Source organism: Zeus faber (genome assembly GCF_960531495.2).
Source record: "Zeus faber genome assembly, chromosome: 22".
NCBI classification, from domain to species: domain Eukaryota; kingdom Metazoa; phylum Chordata; class Actinopteri; order Zeiformes; family Zeidae; genus Zeus; species Zeus faber.
In genome coordinates, this window is record NC_137209.1 from 3429319 (window position 1) to 3449665 (window position 20347).

General features: G+C 45.0%; 1 protein-coding gene across 1 annotated transcript in view; it reads left to right on the forward strand.

The window, feature by feature from the left end:
• Positions 1–20347, forward strand: part of LOC307247056 (peroxisomal acyl-coenzyme A oxidase 3-like) — a 60130-nt gene that overhangs the window by 24998 nt on the left and 14785 nt on the right. Inside the window, exons 10-17 of the mRNA XM_080023123.1 lie at positions 4971–5093; positions 5303–5423; positions 8756–8878; positions 11102–11215; positions 13841–13956; positions 15512–15686; positions 19951–20018; positions 20145–20231. Coding sequence (XP_079879249.1) covers positions 4971–5093; positions 5303–5423; positions 8756–8878; positions 11102–11215; positions 13841–13956; positions 15512–15686; positions 19951–20018; positions 20145–20231 — 927 coding nt within the window. The remainder of the gene's footprint in view (positions 1–4970; positions 5094–5302; positions 5424–8755; positions 8879–11101; positions 11216–13840; positions 13957–15511; positions 15687–19950; positions 20019–20144; positions 20232–20347) is intronic.

A 20347-nucleotide genomic window follows, 5' to 3' on the forward strand; every position in this document is an offset into this window, starting at 1 on the left:
ATCAATATAGAGACGCCTCTTTTTTTTGAGTTGTATGATGCGGAAAAAATCTGATTAATCCATTTAGCTTTGAGTTTGAGGTGCTCAGATGCAGTGAGGTGGGTTTCTTGCAGTAGACAGAAGCTGGGGTTCATCTTGACATGGGTGTCATTGAAGTTAGTTAGGGGGTGATGGCACAGTGCATCCAAGGCAATAGCTATACTACCGTTCCCATGCTTTCCCATAGATAAGTCTGGGATTTTCTCCTTTACATTCCTTTTCACTGCCATAGTATTGTAGGAAGTTTGTAGGGATACATAACTACACAAACAAATGACAAGTAGACAAAGATAAACACAGAACATTGCCGGATTAGACATACATAAAGTGAAAGACAGTATAGAGTGAGAGTGATAGGAGAAGTAAGGAGAGAGGAATTAGGGAGGTGAGATGATGAGAGAAGTATGGAGGGGGAATTAGGAAGGTGAAGCGATATTTTAAATCTGGGAGTTTCAGGGTGGTGTGGAGAAAGTCTTTCATCATATTATCTGGGGACTCGGTGTTGTTCTCTGGGATCCCAGAAAAGATGAGGTTGTCCCGCATTCCTGCAGGATTGTATATCCAGGATTTACATTTACATTTACATTTAGTCATTTAGCAGACGCTTTTATCCAAAGCGACTTACAAGGGAGAATAACATTCAAGCTACATTGCGATAGTCTCTTTCATTATTTTATTAGATTTTTTTTACAACTTCCATCTCCGCTGTGATACGCTTCGTGGAGGTTTTTAGATCTGCGTTGTCTTTTTGCATCCCGCCGACTGTGCGGTGCAGGAAATCAAGACTAGCTTTGATCTTGGTAACGTCTCGGAGAAGTGGACCAAGCATGTCCAGCTTCCTGTTAATCTCATCCAAGACACTCACCTCTACAGCACCCGGTATGAGATCGTCTGTGTCCGTTGCTGAGTCAGTCTTCTTCCTTTTCGTGGTTGCTCCCCGGCCTGCTGCGCCCCTGGATCAATCCGGTCGCAACTCGCCTATCTCTCCCATTGCCAACACTCATACTCAGCACATACACCACACAATAGACCGAGGGCTTGCGGGATGGCGGGGTGCAGGCTATGTGTGTGGGGGTGCGGCGGGCAGCTGCCATCTTGCCTGTCACGCTCCTGCCCAAGCATGCTTCTCGTCCGTCCCAAGATTTTAATCCCACTCACATTAGCTTCGAACGCACACGCATTGGCACACCAATCCTACTCCAAACAACACTCCATCGTACCAGGGTCTGTGAGACAGGAGGGGTGCGAGGGATTTGGGTTCGACCTGCCTGAAGGACTCGCACCCCCAGCCCCGCAATTTTAACTGCAGTTACCAACAGCACACATTGAGCACTGGGGTTTTCCGGGGTGGCCGGTCGCTGGCAGGTCGGTGTGGGGGCGTGGTTGGCCAGGGGGCGGTCGAGTGGTCCCCGCCTCCCGGCCTGGCTGGAGTCCTGACGGCTTGCGCCTGGTGGCTTGGGATGTGCTGCGACCTGGCGGGGCTGCGGAGAGCACCGCCGGGTGCCTTCTGGTGCCCCTGGGGGGACTGCTTGTCGTTGGGGGTGTGGGTTGAGGTGTGGGGGGCGGCTGTTGGACTTTTGCTTCTGCGGCGGGGCTTCTCTGCGAAAGGGGCCCCGGGTGCTGGGGGTGGCAAAGGGCCTGTATACCTGGTGGCCTGCCGGCATCGCCGGGGGGGGTGTAACATCGAGGTGCCCCGCCCTGGACACTTGCTGCTATGTGTATGGTCACTTGGCACTCACGCCGGGCGGGGCGCCTGGTCGGCTGCGGTGGGGCGGGACCCCCGGCCTTGTGCGGGGCGTGGGTGTTCGTGGGGGTCTTGCCAGCCTGCCCATGGGGCGGGCGGCTCGGGCGGGGTGTCGGTCTGTCACCACGGGGCCGTGATCTGGGCCTGCAGTCTGTGCCTTGCGCCCGTGGCCCGATTTCTGTGCCGGCGACTGCGTCTTGTGCCTGCGCCCGGGGGTTCAAGATTCAAGATTTTTATTTGTCACATTGGTTGGTTGTATGTGTGCGCCCCTTGGGTGCAGGGCCTCCTCGTGCTCCCTGGGACTTGGTCATGCTCCACGGCCCTCTGGCTTCTCTGGGGGCCCGGGGGTCTTCCGTGGACGCAGGGCGGGGTACCCGGGGATCTCCTGCAGCCCGGGGTTGTGGAGTTCGGGGGGCTTCGGGGCCCCTTGCGCTGCTTGGAGGCGCCACAACATAATACCGACCTTCTACACCAGTACCAATGGGGATCATGTACGGGTCATGTACACTCACCGGTGGACATCTTACACACACACACACCCACGCACGCATGCACACACGCACACATGCACACACGCACCCCTGCTTGGAGTGCACCCCAGCAACTGGGGGTGCTTTATTTACTGCCACGGGACCAGTTGTAGTTCCAGTTTTCCTGAACCTAATTCAGTTTTTCAATACATGTTGTTGTCAAATGTTCATGTTTTTGTGTAAATGTTGTTTGTTTCTATGTTTATTTGTCTCACCGTGGTGATTCTCCCCCTCTTGGAGTAGTGATCAGTTGTTTATAAACCCAAACATGATCTACCAACCCCCAACCACCACCAACCCCCCCCAAAGAGGGGGGTTGGTGGTGGCTCTCCATTACCAAAACTGTGCTCTTGTCATTCTACAGGGCATCCACAGGACAGAGTTATTGCAGCAGTTCTCGATGATTTAAGAATTAATAAAGAGTTGCATTGCAGGTTGAGAACTTGAACTCCACTTGCAGACTAACTCTGTCCTGGATGCAAATGGCATTCAAATACCCTGTGTTGTATGCCCAGCATGCTGACAGCACAGGTAAAACAAATGTGATTAGTGGAATTTCACGAAACTTGCTGTACATGCTTTATAGACTATTATAAGTCGAAATATGCGGTTTAGTTGTTATCGTTAAATACCTGGGCATATTTACGTATGGCCAATCACATGATGGCTTATAACTCAAGTTGGGTTAAGGCAATAATCATGACACGAGGGTAACATGTTAAGACTACTATGTGTTAGTGACTGTTTAGTGACTGACTGTTAGTGTAAATATTACATGTCTGTGGACACCTTTAATATTTATCCAGCATGTGGCAGTATTGTGGTGATCACTCTAATCCTTTGACCAGTCATCTCAATTCTTGGAACCCTTTAGGACTAACCCTTTGGAACTTCCCTCACAGCTTGCACCATAAGATCTAAATGAGCTATATTTTATAATGTTTTTTTGTGTTTTTGGAGTTTATGAAAATCTGATCCCAGGTTATTGTCAAATGTATGAAGCAATTCAGAGAATTCTAGAGGGTTCACAATCTTTCCAGCACACTGTAGATGAGCAGTTGCCTTAGGGGGTACTCGACTAACTACTGCGGACTTGTAGCTTTATTTTTTTTTATTCAGTATTGAAGAAAAATGGATGAAATCTGGAATGCTTTTAAAACTGGATTTTGTTTAAAGCAATTTGGAAAGTTTCAAATAATATTTAGATGTGTGTGTGTCTTTCACCTCAATTCATATTAACTTCAGATGACAATAATTGACTGCAAGGAATAGTTCAAAGTGCAAGTCTGTCTTTCTTGTGAGCAAGGAAGGGGTATAAGGAGAGAACAGAAGAAGCATTCACCTAGAGATGTCTGTAAACAGCAGTGTATCTCAAAAGTCCCATATACCTTATTTCCTCAAGTAGTGACTGGGGCCTTTATTTACCTCTTCTGCAGAGGGTACAAGGCCTTTATTTGAAGCAGGTTTATATTAAAGGTAGGCTTTAAAAAAAATCGAATTCCCTCCGTTTAACAAGTCTGTTGATTTATATTTTTGTATGAATTTCAAATACATTTTCTGTCTGGGTGGCATGCCATGCAAACACACGTATGTTGAAAAAAGAGAGAGCATGTAGCTACCTTAATGTGGCACTAGCTGACTGGGGAAATTGTTTTCCAAGTTCGCCTTAAACACACCACTTCCTGCTTGGAACAGTGGAGAGCGAGCGCACTCAGAGCGGGGCTTTTGCCCCATGAAGCGATCTGCGATCTGCTATGCATCAGTAGGGAATGATGTAAATCTACAATAAAAACACACTGTTTTTATTTGCTTTGTTTGGGAGTAGAGCACCGCACTGGAACAGCACTGCAGCTCCATTCAGTTTTTGCCCCGGTCTTTATTTGAGGCAGGCTTTTATTTGATCATGTAGACCACGCCCCTAGCGGTTATTTGAGGCCCGGTTTTTATTTGACTAATGGATTATATTTTAGGAACTACAGTAATTAATATAAATCCATAATCTGCCACTGACTTTGAACAGTGGAGTAGGTTGAAACATTGCATGCAAGTATATTAAAAAAAAAAGGGGCTTGGTACACTGTAGGCTATGACTTAAGTAAAGTCCATATATATCGCTTACCTCAACAATGAACTAGCTTTTAGCTAGCTAGCCTAGAACAATACTCTGTTTATCGATAATTTATAGCCTTAACTAGTCGTTTTATTGAGCACTTTTTATTTCAAGCAAATTTGCATCTGTAGTCCCTGGACAGGGAGTGCAAACAAGACATACAGTCACAATCGAATATGATACAATACAGTACATAATGCAATGCAATAATACACACATGCAAATCCAACAGTGTACAATAGTTGATTTACAAGATTATAGCTAAACAAGGCACTTGTGTTGTACATTTCAATTTGCTACTTATTTAGCCAGGAAAGCAATGAAAGTCGCTGGAGAGTGGGTAAATGATCTATGATTATAGAAGCTACCGCTGAAAATGAGTGGCATTGTGAGTAATTAGAGGTATTGCGGCGGGGAACATAAACATTCTATGTTGGGTGAAACATTTCCCTATCCCTTTAAAAAGGAAAGCAGCTAGATAGACATGGGTTAATTCTGTGTGTGTGTGTGTGTGTGTGTGTGTGTGTGTGTGTGTGTGTGTTTACAGCAATGGCGGCTACTCCCCTATCTTGCGGCAGTGTATGCCATAAATAGCTACTTCAAATTCTCCTTCACAAAATTTGGGGAATTCTCGAGTGGACAGATGATGAAGAACAAGGACCAGAGCCACGTGAGTAAGCCAAAGGTTGAGAAGACAAAACCAAGATGGCTGTGGGGGCTTCATAGTCCCACTTACACTGTGAACCGTAGAACAACTTGTACTTTTCATTAAAAAAAAAGCCTGTTTCCTCGCCAGCATGATGGTTGAGGTCGTCAAATGGGAGCAGACTCCATTCGTCCATGGAAATGAATTGGGTTGAAAGTGTTTCCTGTGTCCAGGCGGAGCTGGGGCGTGAGATCCACGCAGTGTCCTGCGCTATAAAGCCTCTGGGATCCTGGACCGCTCAGAAGGGGATTCAAGAGTGCAGAGAGGCATGCGGTGGACACGGATACCTTTCCAGTAAGCCTCACTTTCTCTCTCTCTTACACACACGCACGCATGCACGCACGGACACGCATATATATACAGTATATATATATACTTTCATGCACACTTTTCTACAATAACTTTTGAAAGCGCTCCACTCTAGCAAAAAAAAGCAGCCAGACTGCAGCTGCCTTTTAAGACTTACGCTGTGTCCAGAATGGTATACTACAAATAACATTCTACATACATTCTCTTACATAATACATACTATTTTGTGTGAGTAAAAAAACTCCTTAGACACGCTGCACCGTAACTTTCAGCCATTTGCGGGTTGATGGCGACACTCTATAGAGTTACTGAAGCTATGTAACTCCAGTTCTATGAAGGAGGCATAGCCCTTGAGGGGTATGGTGGTGGTATATATCCAATCCTGCATAGTGGAACTACTGAAATTCATCATGTGCACTTGCATCAGCCAATCAGGATGGAGCAGCATAGCCTATATAAAGCACCTTTGTCCTCTAAAACCAATTCAGCAAGACTGCCAGCAGCCCAAACAGTTTCATGATGGTCAGTGCTGTCTTTGGCCCAACCGGACAAGTCCGAGGACGGAAATAAAGTCCACGCTCCGTTGTTTGGACAACCGGGCCCTCATCTGCATGGTGTCTAACTGTAGACCCAGATAGACCACCTGCTGACTGGGTGTGGGAGTGCTCTTCTCCCAGTTTATCGGGAACCCCAAGTCTGTGAGGTGTTCGATCACAAGCTTGACCGCGAGCGACTGCTAGTGCCACAGAGGGAGCCAGGATCAGGATGTCGTCCAGATATATCAGAATTCGGACCCCTTGACGACACAGTGGCAAAAGTGCTGCCTCGACACAGCAGGAAAACGCAGGGAGCGAGCTTGTAGCTGAACGGTACCCTGGTGTACTTGTAGGGTATTATATAGAAATGGAGAAACCTTTTGTGTTTCGGCGCTGTCGAGATGTGGAAGAAGGGGTCGTTCACGTCGATGCTTGAAGAGTAATTACCCCCTTGGATCGCCTGCAGCAGCACTTTCACGGTGAGCATGCAAAATGGATGAGTTGTTATGTGGCAATTCAGTGTGCGTAGGAGGTGGAAGTAGTTTGAATAGAACCCCCTGTTCCGAAGCTCCGTGGGCACCACTCTCACGGCTCCCTTGCTGAGTGGAACTGCTATCTCTGCGCTCAGAGCTGCAGCCTTCTCCGGTGACATCATCATTGTCCACACAACGTCGGGGTTGGACGAAATTGCAGCACGTAACCCCCTCGCAGTGTCCTCTGCAGAACACAGCCGGGGCATATTGGCAAAGCACTCCGCCGCTGGTCGAAGCCTGACTGCAGGGACACAACCCAAGGGGGCCCCGTCATAAAAGGGATTATTGTGTGCTCCCAGGAACGTGTGCATCTCCGTGGAGTGCGATGCAGCCATAGACATGGCACGCATAGCCATGCACCCGGACCCTGGTCTCGTCGGTGGACCAGGGGTTCAGGTGCTTGTTGTGTTCTGCCAACTGAGGGGCAGTGTGTCCCGTGAGGGGCGCTGCCCTCATGCAGCTGTGGGAGTCCCACGAGGGCACGGCACGCGCACCCGGTGAGGTACTGTGTGCAAGCAGCCTTCAGTTACATTCACCTCCTTGTGCAAGCGAAGTGAAGGATGATAGACAGTGTTTCCCCTGGGGGTTTTTTCAGGCCTGGAGGTACGCACCGAAAAAACCCTAAACAGACGAGGCATGCAGGATGGCATATTGACGCGGTCAGCTTCAGTCAGATGGCGCAGCAGGCGGTCTGCCAAGGGATCACAAGGAGATAATGACTTAATAAGTTTCATTTATTGCACAAAAATAAGGAGGAGGCCCATTTATTAAAATCTTCATGCAGGCCCCCAAGTGCTCTCCTTGCAGCCTGTTCCTGAAGTCTGTTTTCACCTACCCAAAGTGAAGATTTGTCATTATTTAGAAAATTCTTAAATTTAAAGATAATAGTAATTTCAAGTCACTGATAGCGGTGGCACTCACATGACGTCAAAAGTTGTGGGTATGTGTGTTAACTTGCTGTCAAGCTCAGCTGGTACCGGTTAATAAATCGATATTTGGCGTCATTTTTGGTGTTAATTTTATTTTATTTTTTTCTCGTTGGCCTAGAGGCCCAATATTTATTTATTTCATGAAGGAAAGGCTCCATGCTTCCTCCATGGAGGCGGGTGGGGGTGTGAAGCGACTTGCCTTAATGCATGCTTTTAAGGGCATGGATCAGAGGACTCAGAGCTCACCGTGTGTGTGGGAGAGAGTCTGGAGTCACTCGCTTTGTTGTGTGCCCCAGGCGCTGTTGGCGAGAGGTGTCAGTTACTCAGTTACTCCCCGGCGTCACGGACGGACAACTCTAGGGCTACCGCACACAATCTGTGCCAGAGCCCCTCGTGTCAGCACGCTGAGGAAAAGCAGAGAGGGAAGAGACCTGACCATCATTTGAAGAATACTCCTAAACAACTGGATTGGAAACAAATAACAGTGTTTTTTTAACACACACTCGCTGTCAGTCCGAGAGGAGGAAACAGCCAGAATGGCTTGCATCTGGGTGAGCACCTGGGTGCACCTCAATCACGTGCTGGTGCGACAGAGGCCTGGTCCTCGTTGAACTGCTTGCAGCCAATGCCCGAAGAGAGGTGGGGACGTCCTTCCCCTCGGTGGCGTTGGGTGGTGACGGTGACGCCATCATCTCTACAGTAGCCTAGCACGTCGGCACGAGATCCATGAAGAATTCACTCCGACAGACCAGCTCGACAGCCAAGACGGAACAGAAGACGTCATGCCGGAGGCAGCATGCTCGGCTCCCAGACAGATGAGGCATTTGTCGTGGGCGTCGCCCACTACTGTCAGCCCCATGCATAAGCAGGTGGTTCTACTCGGTAGAAGAGAAACCTTCAAGACGCTGACTAAAAATCTACTCTGTGACGTTATCTTGAACTTGAACTGTAATTAGAAGGAGAGTACTCATGTATCAGTCGCTGCTGAATTGGAAAAGAGGACAAAGGGGGGCACTTCTAGGGTTGATATAGGCTGTGCTGCTCATGGGCTGAAGTGAGTGACCGTGATGAATTTCAATAGTTTGCTATGCGAGGTTGAATGTAAACCAATCGGAGCATAGCCCCAAAGGGGCAGAACTTCCTGTCATTGAACCTTTGCCGCTGTGTCCATTTTGGATGTATTTTGTACATTTAGACTCGTGAAACCGGTTGCAGTCTTGTTTTTGGCACACACTACTTCAACAATCCAGATGGCGTGGAGACTCACTCGCTGTCATTGCTTACGTGGGTTGATTTTCTGGTTTTATCTCCTTTTTCAGTGAACCGCTTGGGCGACCTCCGAGATGATAATGACCCCAACTGTACGTATGAGGGGGACAACAATGTGCTACTGCAGCAGACCAGCAAATACCTACTGTCTCTTTTTCAGGCCAAGGAGCACGGTGGGTCCCAAATCCCTTTTGTTTTTTTTCTGAACTATTTAATGCTTTTCTAGGCTGTCTGGTGCAATATAGCTATTGCAGCAAATTAACCATCTCTGGATGTGTGTGCTGCTGACATGAACCCTAATAGACGAATAATGATCACTACCTGCAGAGGGCGGCAGTGTTCAACTGTTACCACTATAGCGTTTTGACGAGGGGTTGATAGTGTGGCTCTCATGGAGTGAGAGACAGCACAAGAATATCTTCTAGATAGAACAATATTATCATACCTCTCCTTCGAAGTCCATTCAGTGCCGTATCCACCCACTTCGAAAAGGTGCATGGGGCTAGGGAACAACTGAACGGTATCAGCTGGTACTCGTAGGTTATTCCCATAATGGCAAAGCAAAGAAACCACTTGTGTGCCGGTAGGATGGGTATTTGAAAATACGCATCCTTGAGATCGACTGAAGTAAACCAATCCCCTGGCATGATGTTACGCAGCAGACACTGTTGTCGGCATGCGGAACAGTCTCTTCACAATCAGTTTGTTGAGAGCTCGTAAATCCAGGTCTTTTTGGGAACCAAGAAGTATTGGAAATAAATGCCGGTCTGACTGTTTACTGGCGGAACAACTGATATTGCCCCCTTTCTTACTGGTGGTGCAATCTCCACTGATAAGGCAGACGCTGCCATGGTATTTGACAACACCATCTGTCTGATCCCGTCTCAGTGTTCTGTCTAGCCATAGCGGTTTGAGCACCTGAGACACCACTCGGGTAGTATAGGGAGAGGGTGGATGCTGCCAGCGTTTCCCATAAAGTCCTCGTAACTCTCCTTAGCCCTCACGGCCGCAGACAGGTAATGTGCCTGTCCTGCCTAAAAGCGTGGGAGAACAGCGTTGATAGTCCATCACACGGTTCCTTATCTCACTCAGACGGAAGGGTGGGAGGGCATGCTTATCAGCAGAGATTCTGTTTGCGAGACCTGCCTAGTTTTCCAACTTCCTGAGTTTCTCATCTGTCTATACCGTCAGGATCTCAAGCGCTAGAAGCCCTCCCCGTGGGAATCAGCATAGAAACGCGCGGGGGCTGTTGATGTCGCAGGAGTGGGTAGCCCCGTTTGGGTCTAGCGGGGAAGCCAACTTGGAGAACTGGCCCAAGTACCTCTATTTATCACATCGCCACTTCCTTTTTCTGTAAAGGAAGAGGCAGTAAAGTCACAAGGCAAGCAGTAAGCCGCACAGCAGAATCATTGACTGCTGTGAAGACCCCCGGTGGCTTGAAGGGGATGCTCTTCCTCACTGCTGATGAGCGAATGAGCCTGTGGAGTTGTCGCGGAGCAGTTAAAGCGGGGCCACACTGACCTCCAACGCCAGGGAGATTACAGAGGCTCTGGGTGAACCCACCTTCTCATACTCATCCATGGTGTACTCCATCTGGGTTATGATGGATGAGCCGGTGGGGGTTTCACCTCGTGGAGGATGAACAGAAGGGCGGAGCAGATCCTGCTCCGGCTCCTCATCCCCTGCTCAGTACAAGGCAAGAGCCTCCTCCTGTGGAACGCTGTCATTGAAGTACAAGTGAGTGAGACGGTGGTCTCGTTGACCCTGCGGCAAGGCTGCGCACGATGTGTAGACCGCCGGATCTCCGGCTCCCTGTTTGGCGTGGAGGGAGCCCAGGCACTCGCAGCAGCGGATGTGCTGGTCTCCTGGTGGCATGTATGCTGGACAACTATCCCTCCACCCAAGGGAAGCCTGGCCATGAAAAGGGCCGCTCATGGTTGAAAGCTAATCTTCGGGTACTTCTTAGCTTCGTTATTTAGCGAATGGTCACTGAGGAAAATGGGGAGGATAACTGCTGGCACAGGGCCCTTTATATACCTGCTGCTATATTTATAGCAGCAGGTCACAACTGGTAGGCTGTGACCTGCTGGGGGAAAAAAATAAAAATAAAATGGCAGGGCGAGCACATGTGCTGCAGAAGCAAAGAAGGACAAAGCTAGAGGGCAGAGCCTATCTGAAATAGAACAATGCGTTGAGTTTCACAGGTGGCGCACAGCTGATAGTCACTGCGCCCAGTGGTGTTTAACAGACAACACGCAAATACATTAAATGTATTTGCGAAAGAAAACATTTTATTCTTTCATTATTGTATCCAGATGTTTTTTGGATGTATCTATGGATGTAATGCATCCACCTCAGTGGGGTCTCCATAAGAAATTGTGCATCTCCGGTTGTAGATGGAGTTCCCATCAGGTCTCCGATGCAGTCTGTGAATTTCTTGGACGATTACGACAGGATCATGAAGAACAGACTCACGGCGGTCACCATCGATGAGTTTCAGGACTCGGCTGGTAAGGCGCACTGCAATATTCCACATACACAGCGATGTAATGATTTGGTTTTTTTTTGGCTTATCTGCCTAATAACAACTCAGTGTATACAACCTTTTTGAACCCTCCCCCAGAACTGATTCCCTGATTGTATGTGTATATACTGTATATGTATGTATGTATGTGTGTGTGTTTGTGTGTGTGTGTGTGTGTGTGTGTATACACATATATATATATATATATATATATATATATATATATATATATATATATATATATTGCATCCTTTGAAAGTGGAGAATCAGAGCTTCCAAACAAGGTGTCACTTGTGCAAATCAAGCAAATATTTTTAAAGCTATGACTATGACGTTAATGACAAGGGTGTGGCAAACTGTGTTTCTGAGATAATCACCTCCAAAGTTTTACCCACACCAGGTTCATTCAGCCAGCTCCCAGAATGCAAATGGGGTTGGCGGACAAACAAAGCCTCATGGCTAATTAACATACCGCTCAATGGGCCAATCAAAAACAGCTCAACGACACCCAACTAATTTTGCTTTTAAAAAATGCTTGTATTTTACAGTAAGAATACACATGTTTTATAAAAGTGGAATTATTTTGGAGTTTAAAAGTACGGACAACACAACAAAATGTAGAGTCTATCAATATTATGAGTGTCACCAACCTCAACGGACTTCATCACGTCATCTACAGATGATACAGAATGCGGCGGCGCGACTGGTGTTCAACCAGCCAAAGAGGGCACATGTTACTCCGCTGCTCATCGAGCTCCACTGGTTACCTGTAGCCGCTCGCATCAAGTTCAAGTCTCTTATGCTGGCCTACAGAGTGATTGCTGGGAATGCTCCCATTTACTTAAATGCTCTTGTAAAAGCACGTTACTCCGCTGCTTATCGAGCTCCACTGGTTACCTGTAGCCGCTCGCATCAAGTTCCAGTCTGTGATGCTTGCCTATAGAGTGATTGCTGGGAATGCTCCCATTTACTTAAATGCTCTTGTAAGAGCACGTTACCCCCCGATGCTGCGTTCGTCAAATGAGCATCGCCTGGCTCTGCCGGCCATACAGCCACGGCAATCCAGGCTATTCTCAATTGTAGTTCCACGTTGGTGGAACGAACTGCCAAAAACCACCAGAGCAGGGACCTCCCTCTCTGTCTTTAAGAAGCACTTGAAGACCCAGCTCTTCAGAGAGCACCTCCTCTCCTAACTTACAATTACTTAGCACTACTTAGCAGTATTTATTTATTGTTACACTAATGTTTCTGTTGCAATGTAGCTTGAATGTTATTCTCCCTTGTAAGTCGCTTTGGATAAAAGCGTCTGATAAATGACAAAATGTCAATGTAATGTAATGTACTATTTATAAATCAAACTCTGTTTTGAAAATATGTTGAGAGATAAAAAAACACAAAGCAAAACGAATCTGGAAAAATCTAATTTTCCTTCAAGAAAGGTTTTTTCAACTTATTTGGCTGCTCCTGGCGATTTTAGAAATGCGCGAGGTGGTGGCTTTTGCTATGGTGAGACACAAATATTTAAGCTGCCCCGTTTGTCCCCCATGTGTTCCCTGTTTCCCGCCTTGAAGCATAAACCGTATTTGGTAAATGCACTACATTTGATCATATAGTCACCAACCTGCTTATCGAGAGCATTTCTGTCTGTTTGTAAACAGTTGTTAACTAGATTAAATAATGTGATGGTAAATAATTATCAAATTTTCCATTAGTGTGCGTCTCTTTTCAGCTATGGAGAACATTTTCTCCCCTCCAGCCACCGCATCATCGTATGTTTGTCATTACTCCTGATTCTAACATCTCTAGTGCTTCCCGCTTTAGGCCCTGAAAGCCCTTCAAACACAGCTGCTCCCCTGCCTAAATTAGCCCTCATAAACGTACATTTTTGACAATGACTGATCTTGGCAACAAAAGTTCCAAAATTTAGGCTTTTTGCGAAAATGGTACTTTGCAAAAAGGGACATGATCATCCAGATGTAATTCTGCCTCTTTGAGATTGAGCGAGTGTGTGTGTGTGTGTGTGTGTGTGTGTGTGTGTGTGTGTGTGTGTGTGTGTGTGTGTGTGTGTGTGTGTGTGTGTGTGTGTGTGTGTGTGTGTGTGTGTGTGTACAGTATATCTTGAATCTTGATATCTTGAATCAGTATATCAAAAATCTTGAATCTTGAATATATAACTCCATTAACAGTATGTTGCGATGTCACAAGAAGGTCCATAGAGGGATGGCACATTCTCCTCCTGCTAGTTGTGCAACTACAAAACAACATTGATTCCCTATACTGGACTCCAAGAGCAGGGAAAGGGAGAACTGTTTTGAGTTTTTGTTGGAGAAAGAGACACCAACCCCTTAGTTTTATTATTACTAATCTCTACTAAAGGTGAAGTCCTTCAATTTTGAGTTTGCTTCATTTTGATAGTTGGAATACCTGTAAGAGAAATAAACTGACTTTTTTTTCCCCCTGAACCTTCATTTTGCCTCCTCTTTGCTGTACCCACTTTACAGAAGACATAACTAGCAGTTTTCCATAGAGGGGCAACAGCCAGCCATGTGCCTGTTAGCATCTTTCTATTCTGTCCCAACCAAATTTTCATCTACGTCTTTTTCTCTGTTAGTGCCATTGGCGGCCTTTAAGTGGCTGGTGTGCTTCCTCCTGGATAAGAGCCGGAAGACATTGGCCAAGATGAAGGCTTCTGGAAAGGACGACTTTGAAGTACACAATGAAAGCCAGGTAAATCAAATACAAACGCAGACTCAGAAATGACACAGACTCGTAGATGGGGATGTTTAGATTACTTTTTGACTATTGATCACACTGGAAAAAACATTGTTATCGAAACCATAACAATTTCAGAAGCTAACATGTCTCTCTATGGTTATCAACCTTGTGTATGAAAATGTTATGAATGTGAATGAACATGAATATGTTGTGTGTGCCCTTTTGAAAACTTCTCTCGCATTCTAACTGTTGTTAGTGTAACTGGCTGACGTGTGAGGCCAAATGGCAGTGGCTTAACACCAACAATATGGTTGTATGTGCAGTCTTATGACAACCGTTGTGCCTCAGCATCTGTAAGCCTAAGTCTGGGTAAAAAAAAGAATTCTAAGCAGCCAATCTTAGCTAAGTTTTGATCTGCCCCCAAAGTTAAAAACACTGTTCAGCTCACCCTGAAGCAATTCACAGTTACCTGCTTTTGCATTTCAGTTTTGTGGGGATAGGGCATTGTTTTCAGAGATACAGTTCATCCAATGGCATCAAAAGAAGATCCACCTTCACCTTACATCAAGCACCCGATCTAAACCTTCCCTACCCCTCATCTCAGATCCTTCTGGAAGGAAGCCCTTGCAAGTTTGCAGTGGAAAGGTTTCCCGCCCTGTGGGGCTATAGTACCGAAAAGAAACTCCTTTGCGAGTGACAAGCTGGAGCTTACAGATGAGAATTGTATTTCTCATCTGCATTGTATTTCTGCAGTGGCTAATCAACACGGTGTTCACCTTTTACAGAAACTTTTGTCAAAGAAAATTGGTGTCCGGACAGGGTGTTTTAACTTGTCTTCCCAATGGCTACAGGAAAAGGTTGATTTATCAGTGTTGACTGAGTTTGTGTTCGGTATTAGACAAGGAGTAAATCTTGGATCCCAGCGGCCCTATTCTAAAAGTGTTTTAAGTCCCCGGCAATTGACGGAAAGTCGTGTCACATTTCGATGAGCATGTTATTGTTATGGTTTCGCTGGTTAGGTTGTTTCCAGTAGGAACTCATTCCAGGTAAAGCATGCTAACAGAGCCCCGACCCCAGCACCATGATTGGTCGAAACATATAGGAAACGAAAGAAAGTGAAATGCCCCATTTACACGAATTGATTTGTGAGACTACCCTAACCCGAACCCTTAATAATCGTAAAATCTTAAATTGGGACGTATGACTCACTTACCAGGACATTCCTACTGACAGCAAAGTGCACTCACTTTTCTGAGAACTTGATACTATCGCATAGTGCAGTAAAAAGTATTTCCCCACTTCCTGCTTACCTCAAATATACCTTTATTACAAAGGGAACTTGAGTAAACAGATTCCAATTATTATTTCATTTGTTTAATGAGATAGTTACGAAAGTTATCCTAGTTATTAGTTTGAACACAAAAGCTAGTCCACATCTGAATGGCTGAAAAAAAACAAAATCAAAGGAGTTGCCAAGTGTCCTGGCTTCAATCCAATTGAGATTTTGTGACAGTACCTGAAACAAGCAATCTCTCTCTCTCTCTCTCTCTCTCTCTCTCTCGCTCAGGTGTATAACTGCCGTTCCTTGTCCATTGCCTACATCGAGCACACTGTCCTCCAACACTTCCATGACTTCACCCACAGTCCAGGGGTACCAGTTGGACTCAGAGCGGTCCTGAAGAAGCTCTGCGCCCTCTATGGACTCTGGACCCTCAGCAACCACATGACAACACTCTATCAGGGTAAGTTCTATCACCTGACATGACATGAGATCACATCACACTACATCAACCTTGCCGAAACCATGCCAACTATCTGCTTCAGTTTCAGTGTTTAAATTTAGTCCAGTGGGGCAAACAACAATAGGTTGGCATGAGGAAGTGCCACAATTTACAGAAACCAAAAAATTGTGTCTTCTATGCCCCCTGTTAGCCCCAGGCCCCTGGCCCTGGGGTGGGAAGGGAGGTGAGGGTTCTGCGGAAGAGTAACCAAGCAGAGATCATGTGGCGAAATGGCTAACAGACAACCAACAACTAAAGGCTGCTTTATAGTTCGGCGTTGAATAGCTGCTGATGGTATGGCGTTGGTGTCTATGCCGGTGCTTGGTTTATGGTTCTGCGTTGGTGATTACGCACGTAGCCCACTGAAATGCGAGAGGGCAGTGTCGAGCCTATTTTAGCACAGACGTAATAAAAACGGAACATGCTGTCACATCCGATGTGTGCAGATATTTCACACCACAAATTATAACTAAATATAATTAGAAATATAGCCGCAAGCAGCAATTCACAGGTTCAAACCTGTTTGCGCCCAACAGAAGGAAGCAGCTCAATCGGCCAAAATTAAAGCGGTGAGCAGCAACTGGCGGGTTTGGAGTTGGGACTAGTGCAGGTTAGACTATGGAGCTAGTTGAAAATAAATGAAGCACACATAACGGTGTTTAACGGTTGTATTGCATATTCAGGGACAGAACAAAAAAAATTCAAATAAATCAAGGGGAAAAAAAACTAACAAAGAAAATATAAGGAATAAGGCTTCTCAAAACAGGAAGGTTGTGGTATTACAAGCTAAGGTATATTGTATGTTCAGCTTCTATCAGTTATAACAATTCTCTTGAAGGTACACTTGTAAAATATCACAGCACCCAATACTCAATCAGTCCATCAATTGATATATTCAAATTCCTCTCAATCAGTGATTTCGGTTAGATAAATCCATCAATACCGACATTACCATAATTGCACAATCCCATTCAATTCTTCAGTTCAATACACTTAGTGTTTTACGTGACTATAGTGTAAGTCACTTAAAAGTGATCACAGCGCAGACATTTGTTTCCAGAGTGGCAGTCCCATTAAAGTTGAATTCATTATTTTAAAGTGCAAAAGTTGGTTTTAGTAATTGTCAGTAATGTCAGTAATTGCACAGTCCCATACAAGTTCTTAGCTCACTGTAAAGTGAATATGTGACCCACCGCATACTTTAGGGTCATTTGGCACCTTTTGACTTTTTTGCATCATTTGAAAGAGGAGAGCTTCCAAACAAGGTGTCACTTGTGCAGATCAAGCAAATATTTTTAAAGCTATGACTTGTTAATGACAAGGCAGTGGCAAACCGTGTTTCTGAGATAATCACCTTAAAAGTTTCGCCGAGAGTTGGCTTCATTCACCTAGCTCACAGAATGCAAATAGGGGAGCCAAAGCCACATGGCTACTTAACATATGGGCCAATCACTGCTTTGTTCTTGTGTTTTGAGGGAACGTTGAACGTATTTTTGTTTTGAGAAAAGCTTTTATTTAACAGTAAGAATATTCATGTTTTATAAAAGTGGAATTTAGTGGTTCTTGAAAATATTCAGTTTCATAGTCACATTCAGGTTGAAATCCGCTGTTTAAAATGTTCTCCATGTCCAGAGTAATATCAGATTCCGTCTTGTTGACGGAAGTGACGGTGACGTCAGTGACACGCCCCCTCCACAACGTTGTCTCCGTGTGTGTATAAAACACGTAATATTTAAAGGCTCAACTCTATCAAAACAGTTTCACATTGTGACTTCACATCACATGGAATATGGATGATCTTCACCTTGACGGTCGCTTTAAACGATCGATCTGCGTCGTTCAGCGCTGTTCACTCGGTAAGTGAACTGCGTTTCCCTCTGTAGTCTAACGGGAATATTTAACTCCACGGTTTAACATTTTTCTACTATTTATAAATCAAACTCGGTTTTGAAAATACGTTGAGAATTAAAAAAAAATAATAATGAAACATGAATCTGGAAAAATGACATTTTCCTTCAAGAATGTTTTTTTCAACTTATTTGGGTGCTTCTGGCGATTTTTGAAATGCGCAAGATAGCGGTTTTGCTGTGGTGGGTCACATATTGTGCAGAAGGAAATGAGCCTGGAGGAGCCAGGCTTGAGGCCTGCCTACAGTTAATTGGGTGAGTCTTTTCATCAACAAGGGTTCCTTCCTTTACCTCGCCATCCATTTATTTGCTCCAGCATAAAACCTGACCTGTTTTGGTCAAACAGCCATAGATGTCTTGAGCATTAAAGTTTTCATAAACTTCTCATGTCCTATTTCCATATGCACACTCAAACTTCCATATGGAAGTTGATATGGAGTGATTTTTAATAGGTGGATAACTATAAACTATAGCAGAGTGACCCATTATTTAACCTGGGTTACACGCACTCAAAGTTCTGACGTTTTTTTGCTAATTTACATAAACTGAAAAAGATATTTGGATTTTGACTATATCAACACCAAATTTGGTATACAGCACAGTGGGATTGAGATACACATTTCTATTAGAAATGAGAAAGCTCGGTCCAAAAACCTGGCCACCCTCCACCAAAAAAGATGTGTACGCCCACATGCACTAATCAATATGGCAGCTCAGATTTTGGTTAATCCTTGACCTCAGAGCGTGTGCACCAAATTTGGTGGTGGGCATTTGTCGTGCCCCCTATGGGTCAGGCTCAAAATGTTTTGCTAAACCTATTCCCAATCACGGACTGAAGATATCTACCAAGATTTCTGATGATTGGGGAAATGGTTAATGAGTTATGGCCAATTGTCTGCTAAGCCCCACCTTTCCCAACGTTTTTTTGGTTGATGATCTTGCACATTTCTATTAGAAATGTGCATCTCAGAGCTGCAATGCTGTATACCAAATTTGGTGTTGATACAGTCAAAATGTAGATGTGACGTTACTGTTTTTCACATGATGTAAATTGGCAAAAAATCCATCATTACGGACTTTAATGGTCCAAGAGGCTTTTTTGGAGAGCACATTGAGCTGGACCCTTGTGTTTCAAATCAATCATAGTCACAGTGTGAGGGGCGTGGCCTTTCCAAAATTGTGCTTTTGATCCTTAATTACCGTGTCACCATCTGGCCAGTTGGTATATTGAGAAAAGAACATGTGAGAAATGTTTCTTGGGAAGTATTTGCACGTCATTTCCAGTTATTTGGCCAAGTTTCATGGTTCTAGCTAATTCCAGATCACAGCAATTTGAGACGCGGCATAAGTGAACAAAGGATAATAAACCGGCAGAAAAACAAGACACCCACAGTGTACTTATGGTGGCTATTTCAGGCAGAACTATAAAGCAGCCCCCAGTCTCTGGTTTGTTTAATGGAGAGTGAAGACAAGTTAATATCAATTAAATATTCAGCTGAACCAAAGTAATCCAAGGAAAGTGGTGTACAACAAATCCTGTTGTCGTTTCAATATTGGAGGGAATGTTGAAAAGTGCAGAGTCGTGAAAGCATCAAAACATTTAGAGAGTGGTGTAGGTAACACGGATTGATATACTAAGAAACACCAGGAAATGGCCTGAGCTTGTGTGGTGGCCTCAGTGGAAGGAAGGGGGCCAAAATAATTTTATAGAATTTTTAGAATTACATTTTAGAATACAACATTTGTTACGATTCTATGACTTGAATGCGGTTTCATTGCCGTGCAGAAACGCCAAAGGGCACTCGTGTCTCGTTTTGACAAAATTGTATTATTTATTTGAGAAACACTGTCCCTTTCCAAAAGCACATACTGTACGTTTGTTCTAGGAGGAACAAACTTGTAAGGTTTCCCAAAACTGAATTCTGGGATAACTAAGCACTCAAGTCTATTCATGAATGGCTCCCTCGTATTTTGGGCAGAGCAGCAACAAATCGGGGCGTTCGAGGCATAAATTGGATTTGGGCAAATTTCAGTTCGAAACAGTACTTAGGCCGCGAAAAATCTTGTCAACCATATCCACAAGAAAGCACAGACATGTGATGATATTGATGGTCAGTCACTGTTTTAATTGGATAATAGATACATACTTAATGGGACAATCTTTAAACCAGTGAACAATAAAATAATGATATTCATTTTAGTGATAATAATAATTTTGCTTGTTTGAAAAATCACACTTTATCTGTAAATGTACTATTCTCCTTAACTTAACATCTCGCAAGCAAGTCATTTCTATTCTTGGCTATTGTGGCGGACAGGTGGATACTTCTATGGAAGAGAGCATGCGGAGTTGGTCCAGACAGCCATTCTCACTCTTTGCTCTCAGGTACGTGTGTGTGTGTGTGTGTGTGCGTGTGAATCAGAACAGCAAATTCATCCTGATTTTCTTTTCTAAATTCATCTGACAGTCTTCTCCTACAACAGTGTATTTTTCAATCCTCTGTCTCTGCAGTTGAAGAATGATGCTGTTGCACTGGTGGATGTTTTTGCACCCCCCGATTTCATCCTTAACTCCTCTATTGGCAAGGCCGATGGTCAGGTAAGGCCCTAAGGAGTGTTAGCGGAAACCAGGAGGACTGGTTTGCGCTCTGGGGTGTGAGTGGGTGTTGCTCTTTGTGCTCTTTGCTTCACTGTGGGTTAGGGGTTCTTCTGCAG